At 37.2% G+C, this 10,240-nt stretch overlaps 1 protein-coding gene across 1 annotated transcript; it reads left to right on the top strand.

Annotated features, from left to right (window-relative positions):
• The first annotated feature begins 3,523 nt into the window (after nt 1-3,523).
• Nucleotides 3,524-8,864, top strand: LOC114107537 (olfactory receptor 7E178-like). Its single transcript, XM_027954952.2, has 2 exons — nt 3,524-3,552; nt 7,922-8,864. Exons 1-2 carry the CDS (start codon nt 3,524-3,526, stop codon nt 8,862-8,864), a joined length of 972 nt encoding a protein of 323 aa, XP_027810753.1.
• Nucleotides 8,865-10,240: the final 1,376 nt, after the last annotated feature.

Below are 10,240 nucleotides of genomic sequence, written 5' to 3'. Positions count from 1 at the left end.
CAAGTGGGATAGAGGGAGTAAGAGGGAGGAAAACAAATAACAAGGAAAGGAAGAGAAAAAAGAGAGCAGGAAAAAGAAAATACGAGAAAAAAGAAAAGAAATAAAAAGGGGGAAGGGAGGTGGGGCATATGTAATTCCTCTATAGTATATTATTCTGGTGATTCAGTTGTTAAAGACCTTTTTCATGCACAATTTTTGGTTTCATATATGTTGAGGTTGCGAAGACCCTAGGGGGAAGGGTAGAGGAGACTGTGTGAATGGCTGACAAGAGAGAAAGAAGAGAGAAAAAGAAAGAAAAAAAGAAAAAAATGTCTCTCAGAACTCTGTTTTCATTTCTTCCAGTTGGTGGCATTGTCTATTCCTAGCTTAAGTCTCTGGGTTCAGGATGGTGGTGGTAGACAGTGTGAGAGGACTTGAGCTTCCACCTATGGCCTCTCTACTCTTATTCTCTGAGATGTAAACCAGGTGCCTGATCTGCTGCAGAACCACACTGGTAGTCATGCCAGCCAACCGGTTGGTGGGTTTTAAGGGTTGGTGGGATTTTCCAAGATGAGTTACATCAGTTTTTCTCATAAGGTTTTTGATGAGGTGGGGGTGTTGGGGAAACCTTATGTTTGTCTAGAGCTCAGTCAGGTGACTGCACCGGCCGGTGGCAGGGCCCCTCCTCCAGTTGAAATGGTCTGTCTACCGCACCGGTGGGAGGCTGGGCTCCTCCAACTGGGGAGGTCTGTCTACCGCGCAGGCGAGCCGCTGGGCCTCTTCTCCAGGTCGCAGGTCTGCCTACCTTGCAGGCGGCAGCTGGGCCCCTCCTCCAATTTGGGTGATCTGTATACTGTGCCGGTGGGCCGCTGGGCCTGTTCTCCAGGTCGCAGGTCTGCCTACCTTGCAGGCACGGGCAGCGGCTGGGCCCCTCCTCCAATTGGGGTGATCTGTCTACCACGCCAGTGGGCTGCTGGGCCCCTTCTCCGGGATACGCGGCCTTCCTTCCTTGCAGGCGTTGGCTGGGCCCCTGGGTCTCTTATTTTTCCAAATGAATTTCACAATTGCTTTTCCTACTTCTGTGAAGAATGTCTTTTATGTTTGCATCTGCTTCTGCTTCCTAATTCTTCCATATTTTTGTTCCATCCAGGATTCCATCCTGCCCTCATTAAGATGGATTGTCTCAGTTCACTGTCCTGCATGCAGAAACACCCTCAATGACACACCCAGAAGACTTTTAACCTTATGCATCTATTAATACAATCAAGTTGGCAGTTCAGATTAACCATCACAAAAAAGACAGCACCAACCATGACATCATGAGCCTTTATGAAGGGCTTGCTAATTGCCAAGCTCTCTGCTATGTATTCCATGTAGCCTCTTTCATTTCGTCTGCATAGTCTCCAAGTTGTTATTGGTCACATTATTATTATTTTAGAGACGATAAAAGGAGTATAGGATTTTTACGAAACTTGCACTACTTTTTCAGGTAGGATGGGGGGTGAAATCAGATTCAAATTCAGAATTTATGACTCAAAGGCACCTGGTCAGTTTTCTCTCTTGACAACCCAACCAACCATTTCATTTCCTTTCATTCCAGGAATATTCCCCTTTGATCATTGTGCTGTTCCCCTGTCCTTAGTGTTCACAGTAGATCACAGTGGAAACCAGTGGGTGACACCTGCTGCATCAACTCTATGAAGAATGGCTGAGGTCAAAGACAGGTCACAGAAAGAGTTCACACATGACAGGCCATGGCAAGTCTCTCTCTCATCCCCACTCCACTTCACTTCAATCACCCACTTCTTCATCCACTCTTGCAATCATTCCACAAGTCACAAAACTCAAGTCAAGGTCTTGAGTTCCATTCTTACTCAGGAAACTAGAGTTAAAAATGTACCTTAGATGTACTTGTGGTTAAGTCTTCTAGAACACTGATTTAATGTTCAGGATATCAAGAAACAATTAAGAGGAACAGAGTAGGACTCAGACTAAAATTCAATGTTGGCTCCACTTATTTCTGTGTGACATAGAGCAAGTTCTTTATATCTCTGAGACTCTATGTTGTCACTGAATTAATATCTAGTTGAGACAACTATACTGAGTAAGGCTTAAACAGATAATGAATAATACATCCTCTGTGCCAAGGAAGACTTAGGCTCTTGGAAATCCCAAAATGAATGATTCAGTTACTCTTCTCCAAATATTCAGTATTTACTTATATAAGAACAAAAAGTTGCAGTTAGGGAACTACGAAAACCATAACACAAGGTCACAGGATATTTAGGTCAAACAGTATAGTGATTAACTTTACTATGATAATTAATTATAACTCTTATCCTATTTCAAAAATGTGGAGATTTCCAATTTATTCTGTGATCCTTCTCAATTCCTTAGTCTTGCCTGTTCTTATACCTTTACCAAAATCATAATCACAAATTTTGTTGGTGCCATCTATGGTTTTCTTCCTTTCTCAGGTATAATTTTCTCTTAATATAAAATTGTTTTTACCATTTTGAGAATCCCAGCATCAGGTGTGAAGTATAAAGTAATCTCCACCTGTGGTTCTCACCTATCAGTTGCTTGCTTACACTCTGAAACAGAAATTGGAATATACCTTGCTTCGGCTGTATCACATTTTCCAAAAATGGTTGAAGTGGCCTCAGTGATGTACACTGTGGTCACTCCCATGCTGAATCCCTTTATCTACAGTCTGAGAAACAAGAACATGAAGAGTGCCCTGTGAAGTCTCCACAGCAGAATGGTCTAATCTCTGGACCTGTGGCTTCCTTTTAGAATATTGGTTGGAAAAGGCAACAAATCTATCCATACCTATAAATCTTGCTTTCTTTCTTAGTTTCTTAGTTTCATTGTTTTTGTAGTTTAACATTTTTAACTTCCACCATCTTATTTAGTATAGAGATGATTTCCACAGTTGGATTGGAGAGAGAAATGTGAATTTTTTAAAAATAGGCACTGTTTCAATTTGAGAAAATAAAAACTTTCTGGAGATGGATAATATTGATGGTTTCACAACAATGTAAATGAGATTAATGCCACCAAGGAGCATATTTTAAAGTGATAAAATGGTAAATTCTTTTATGTGTACTTTAGCACAGTACAAATGGAATAAAATAAAGATGACTCTTTAGAAAAGATACAAATGAAGTAAATATTACACATGAGCATCCTCCAGAGTACATGAAGGTTTAAAATCTTTGGTGGGCATTCTTTTTCTCTAATACTTCTTTCTCCATTAATATCTATTAATTCCACAGAGGTTGGGACAACATAGACCAATTTGTCTAATTATGAGCATTGTGCATTGAGACTCCAAGGGCATATAATAGTAAATATTCAACTTGTGTCTTCAGCCTTCAGTATGATGATTCTAGTCAAGTGGACTCTATATCTGTGTCTGCTCTCCAATGGTTTTCTACTCCAGAAAGCTCCTGTCACATATTCATATCAATTGTGAGGACAGAGTCTGAATCTTCACTGGGCTTCAGGCAGAGGATGAGTGTTGGATCTATAGTACTTGGTCATGACACAGCAGACACAGAGTGTAACCAAGTAAGTGCTGAGGGAGTCAGGGATAGAGGAAGGACTGACAACTGAAGCGTTATTTCTTTATTATTCAAATACACAACAACTACATTTGGCAGAAGGGAGAATAACTATATGAAAAAAATCAGATATGTTAACTTTAAATTCAATGTTATTTGTGGTGAAGGTGAAAAAAAAATCTCATCCAAAGTAATGCTTTCCACCCCACCAGTTCTCCTTCTATAGACATCTTACCCATATTAGCTAAAACTGGTTCCTGTAAATGGTTTCATAAGCACTCCAAAACCTTCATCATTCAGACAGTGGTGATGAGGAGGAGGATGATAGTAGGCATAAAATCATTTACTGTTTCATTTCATGTACATAGTTTTCTCCAAATACAGATTCCTACTTTTTAAATTCTTACAGGAAGGAAGAAGCACAGCCTTTTTATGTAATGCACACTAGCTAAGTAGGTAGAAATGAGGGAGGGCTTACTTGAATAAATCTGATTAGGACTCAGGTCATTCTTGCCAATAGAATGCTGGCATGTTGTGATATTGACACTCAACCTGCTATTCACTTCCCTCTCACTCCAGGAGAGAGTGCTTGCTTCCTGTTTTCTTTTCTCTGGAGGTTCCAGGTAGATCACAGTGGAGTCATCTTTATTTTATTAATTGAACTTACACCATTGTTGTTGAATAAAATGAGATGTATTCTACATCTGCTGCATGAGCTATAGGCAGGAGAACTGTGGGTCACAGGCAGAGGTCACAAAGCAATGACGTGTAATTCAGCACAGACCTCTCTCCCCCTCATCTTGAGACATGCATGCAGCTCTCTCCATCTTCCATCATTCTTACAATCTGCCACTCTATCTCAATAAAATTGGCTCCTGGCACTCCTAGTCAGGAATCTGGAGACCTTAAAATTCACTTTAGATGTCTGTGGTTAATGCCTCTGGGCCTCTCCTTAAAACTGATGATTGAGAAACAAACATTTCAGTGTTCCAGATCTAGAGACTGACAACATAATTTTTAATGCTGTTGGATTCACTTTTCCTTCTTTCCTTCCTTCCTTTATTCCCTTTTACCTCCTGCTTCCTCCCCATCCCCTTCTTTCTCTTTATTTCTTTAGATTACTCTTGGGGATTGAACCCAAGACCTCATGTGTGCTAGGCAAGTTCTCCACCAATGAACTATATCCCCAATTCTCCATTTATTATCTCTGTTATGTAGGGCAAATATTTAGTATCTTTAACACTCAGAATGATCATCTGAGTTGAATTATAGTTGATAGAACTTCACCAAGTAAGGATTACAGATAAAACATTCTTTGTATATGATTAATATAGAATGGATAAATGGTTATATGAAATAAGTGCAAAATAAAACTTAGACTATAGCATTAATAATGATGATTTTAACCTTCATACCATTCAACAAAAATGTCCTGTGACCTGAAGCTACTCTTTTTCTATATCTGTAGTAGAGCATTTTATTTTTGTCATTATGTAATTATATGCTATATATCTGGTGAGAAATGACTAACTCTCATTTCCGATTCCTTAGTACCTATTCCTTGTTCACCAAAAAGGAGGCATCACCAAAAAAATCACAGATAAATATTGAATAGATCATTCTTTTGTTCACAGAAAATGGCCATAATCAAATGGTTTTCTTCTGTCTGTACTTTCATCACTTTCAAGAATGTCCCATAGAACTGGGGATAAGATAAAATAGCTCTTTATTTGTCTATGTCATGGACATGTTGGTTCAATAATTCCAATTATCAGCATCTGCAATATTTAGTTTTTCACTGACTATGGTAGAGGTTTTCATGGGTATAGAATGACAAAAAGTTGCAGATAGAGAAGGAGCTATATGATTCTTATTGCTTGGAGTGAGACACGGTTTAGAGTTTCCAGTCATCCCAGGAATGAGTACCCTTTGACAATTGCATTTATCATAAATTCACATTTTCATAAGAATTCAGTTCTTTATTTCTTTAAACATGATGGCCAAATATTTATTAAATTCTAAACTTCCCTAATATGTCAGATATGTACAATAGATAAGTGTTATTCTTTCCATTTCCATTAAGTAGTATAAGTTCAGAGAAGTGCAAAGATTTATACACATTCTACAGATTATAGAAGGTTAATGGTGTGAAATCAAGATGTTCATTTCTTGCCTCCCTACTTGTCTCCCTCCTCTACTGTAGCCAATGGAAATAATATTCCTATAGGAGATGAAATCTATTAGCATGACACCATGGAATGATTATTATTAGGCCTACTGCAGGGATATTTTTTATGGTGTATCTTAACAATAAGAGAATATATTGATAGTAACTAATATTCTATTGAAATGATACACGTGATTAATAGTAAAACTGTACATGTCTCAATTATTGGAAGTCAACCATTATCTAATACACACATATTACATAGAAATTCTCACTTGTGATATAGGGAGAATAAGAATTTTGAAAAGATGTCATAATGATAAAAAATTAAATGATATTCCTTCCCAGATAATGCTGTAAGTAATTTAAAGTATTTGAAGTAGCTATATGCACTTTATAGAAACATGTAAGTAAACACGTCACTGAAAACTAGCACATTTCAGGAGAAATGGGTTTTAGTTCCTTTAGGAAGTTTTCTCAAATGCTGTTCATGGACACATAAGTCAATAGGACATGAGGAGAGTGACAGAAAAATACACTAACTAAATTCCTGTTATTAGTTGCTTTGGGGGGACAGAAGAGCAGGAGAATGTAATCTTGTTAGATATGAAAAACTGAAATTTCATGGACAACCATCAAATCTTTTATCAAATATGATTTTTGAATGTAATGTGACTACAGAATAGAAATTTAAGCCAAAAAGAAAAATGAAATTATGTCATTTTCTGGAAACCTGATGGAACTTGAAAGTATCATGTTAAGCAAAGTAAGACAGACTTAGAAAGACAAGTGTTTTATGTTTTCTATGTGGAAGCTATAAAGGGTAATAGGGATCTCACTAAAACAGAAGTGAGGCCATTAGTGTAGAAGAAGGAAATTGGAGAGGTGAGAAGGTAAGGGAGGACTGGGGAGTGAAATTGGTCAAATTGTGTGCATGTGTAAAAATGCCACAAAGAACCCACTATTCTGCATAATTAATATACACCAATAAAACATTTAAATATTATTTTTGAATAATATATTATTTTTATTTTAATGGGGGTAGTGAATATTATTGACATTAATAAAAATTATTACTATGAAGCTTTTTTGAAGTGCACAAAGGCAGTGATTCTCAACTCTACTGTAGAAAAGGGTCATGAGGAACTTCACATGCAGATAGTATGATTGAATTAATTTGGTTTGTAGTCACTGTATCTGAATATTTTAAAAAGTTAGCCAATAAATGTATTGATAAATGAAACTGAGAAATACTAGTTTATACAATACAAAAGATTTTTAAACACTTCCTTGTAACAACCCTATATGGTATGTAATTTTCACCTCCATTATGCAAATCAGAAAATTCGCCAGAGGTGTCCTATTCTTTTCTTTACAGTTTTCTCCAATTAAATCAGAGTTGACAAATTAATGAACTTGACTTGCCTTTTGGTAGTTGAAGTGAGACAATTGCAATACATATGTTAGGAAGGATTGATGTGAAAATCTAAACATAAGAAAGTGGGGACTCAAACCTAGGGTTTGGGACTCTTCCTGATGTTGAGGTGCTAAGATGTAAGAAGGTTTATGATCAGCAAAACAATTAAGCAGATTGGAAGGCCCTAGAGGATAAAATTTATATATTAAATGATTTTTAGGAGATAAACTATATTTGACAGGTCAAGTATATCCTTGAAGGAGGGAAATTGGAAAAATCAAAGAACAGTGGATTTATTTGCTAACAGATAACTGGCAAGTTTTTTTTTTAAATTACAAACAGCCAACTTTTATTTGATGTGCAGATATTTCATTTCTAGAACATAGTTTGTTTACAAATATTCTAAGTTAATTGAACTTACACCATTGTTGTTGAATAAAATGAGATGTATTCCACAGGCTAAAGTTCTTTCAATATGAAAGAATATGTCTTATTCTCTATTTTATCTTAAACAGTTGGTTGTTATTTAACTGGGATCATGAACTTGTTGTGTGTAATGTGCTTGGTCATCTAACATTACATAGTGAGTGTCTCTAAAGTAGTTGTGAACAAGAGGTAAATAACACAGATACAAATAATGAAAGAGTTCTAGGAAAACTGGATATGTCAAAAATTAGAAATGTTTCTAAAAGTCATGGAACACAAGTGTGGAAGGTTGAATAATTGAATTTAAGATATATACAGAACTCTTGGTGCCTCTTCTTTTTCCCATTGGCTTTTCTTTCTCAAAAGGTGTCCAAACAATAAAGGACCACAAAATGTAACACATCTCTCAGAATTCCATCTCCTAGGACTCTCGGAAGATCCACAACTTCAACCCATTCTCTTTGGACTATTCCTGTTCATGTACCTGGTCACAGTGCTTGGGAACCTGCTCATCATCCTGGCTGTCAGCTCTGACTCCCACCTCCACACCCCCATGTACTTCTTCCTTGCCAACCTATCTTTGACAGACATCTGTTTCATCTCCACTATGGTTCCAAAGATGATTGTGAACATCCAGACTCACAGCAGAGTCATCTCCTACATGGGCTGCCTGACACAGATGTCTCTTTTTATCATTTTTGGATGTATGGATGATATGCTTCTGACTGTGATGGCCTATGACCGGTTTGTGGCCATCTGCCACCCTCTGCATTATTCAGTCATCTTGAACCCTCATCGCTGTGTCTCCTTAGTGTTGATGTCTTTCTTAGTTAGCCTTTTGGACTCACTGTTGCACAATTTGATTGTTTTACAACTTCCTTACTTCAAGGATATGGAAATTGCTAACTTCTTCTGTGACCCTTCTCAACTTCTTAATCTTTCATGTTCTGATACTTTTATCAATAATATAGTAATGTGTTTTGTTGTCACCATCTCTGGTTTCTTTCCCATCTCAGGAATCTTTTACTCTTACTATAAAATTATTTCCTCCATTATGAGAATCCCATCCTCAGGTGGGAAGTACAAAGCCTTCTCCACCTGTGGGTCTCACCTCTCAGTAGTTTGCTTGTTTTATGGAACAGGCTTTGGAGTGTATGTTGGATCAGCTGTATCAAATTCTCCCAGAAAGGGTGCAGTGGCCTCAGTGATGTACACAGTGGTTACTCCTATGCTGAATCCCTTCATCTACAGCCTGAGGAACAGGGACATTAGAAGAACCCTGAGGAAGCTCCACAGCAGCACAGTCTAATCTAAGGACCTGTGGTTTCCATTTGGAATATAGTTTGGAAATACAGCACAAGTAAACATGTAGACACGTGAATCATGTCTCCTGGGTCACATTAGTTTTGTACTTTGTATGCTTTAATTATCATCATGTTTCATAGTACGGAGGCAGTAATATTTTGGAGAAGGAAGAATGGGATTATTTTAAAATGGATACAAAATTTTAGTTTTGGAGGATGAAAAATTACTGGGGATGGACATCACTGAAGACTGAACATTAATTTAAATATAATGTCTGAATTTTGCACCCTTTACTTAGTCTTCTTAGTTGTAGTATTATTTTTGGTCAGCCTTTTGGACTCCTGGCTGCAAAAATGGTTTGCTGTACAATTTATTATTTTAAGTAAGTGGGAAATTCCAACTTCTTCCGCCATCCTTCTCCATTTATCAATATTGCCTGTTCTGACACTTTCACTAATAGCATAGTCGTTTATTTTCTTGGTGAAATATCTTGCAATTATTGCAAGAACCCATCTCAAGGATCCTTTTTCTCTTATTATAAAATTCTCCATTCCATTGTTCAGAGAACTCCATCACCAGGTGAGAAGTATAAAGCCTTCTCCACCTTTGGGTCTCACTTGGCATTTTTTCTTACTTTATGAGATAATCTTGGGGTGTACATTGGTTCAATTGTATCACATTCTCCCAGAAGCAGTGCGGAAGCTTCAGTGATGCACGCTGTGATCACTCTTATGCCAAATTCCTTCATCTACAACCTGAGGAACAGGGACATGAGGAGGCTCCACAGCAGAACAGTTGAACCTCAGGTCCTGTGGCATCCATTAGGAATCTAGTTTGGAAAAGGCAGCCAAACTAAGGTCATAGAACTGTCGTCCCAGCATGTTAATTTGCAGTTTGTGTGCTTAATTCCTCTTCTTGTTTCACAGCAGAATGTTGTTGGACGCTGACTGGAGATAGAGGAATAGGGACTTTTAAAAGTACGCACAAATGCTCAGTTTGGGAATTGGAAAATTTTGTACAAATGCATGATGATGATATTGAACAAGAATGTGAATATAATCAATTCCACAGTAACTGTGAACCTAAAAATGGTGATTTTTTCATGTATTTTTACCACTATAAAGAATGGAAATAAAATGAAAATGTTCTCTAAAAATTGAAGACATGAAAGAAGTTAATATGTACAGCTCAATTCATAATAGCCAAGTTGTGGAATCAGTATAGGTTCCTGTTGACAAAAGATTTATAAAGAAAATATGATATATATATATAGGCAATTTTTTTAAGGTCTAAAGAAGAATGAAATTATGTTATTTGCAGTAAAATGGATGAAAGTGGACAGTAACATGTTCAGAGAAATAAGCCAGAGACAGAAAGACA

The sequence above is a fragment of the Marmota flaviventris genome, chromosome 1 (genome assembly GCF_047511675.1).
Source record: "Marmota flaviventris isolate mMarFla1 chromosome 1, mMarFla1.hap1, whole genome shotgun sequence".
NCBI lineage: Eukaryota > Metazoa > Chordata > Mammalia > Rodentia > Sciuridae > Marmota > Marmota flaviventris.
Note: the sequence above shows the minus strand (reverse complement) of the source record. Positions and strands in the feature narration are given on the sequence as shown.

Coding starts and splice junctions, on each gene's coding strand:
- LOC114107537 (XM_027954952.2), top strand. CDS start 3,524: ATGACACAGCAGACACAGAGTGTAACCAA. Junction 3,553..7,921: donor CAGACACAGAGTGTAACCAA/GTAAGTGCTGAG, acceptor CTTTCTCAAAAG/GTGTCCAAACAATAAAGGAC.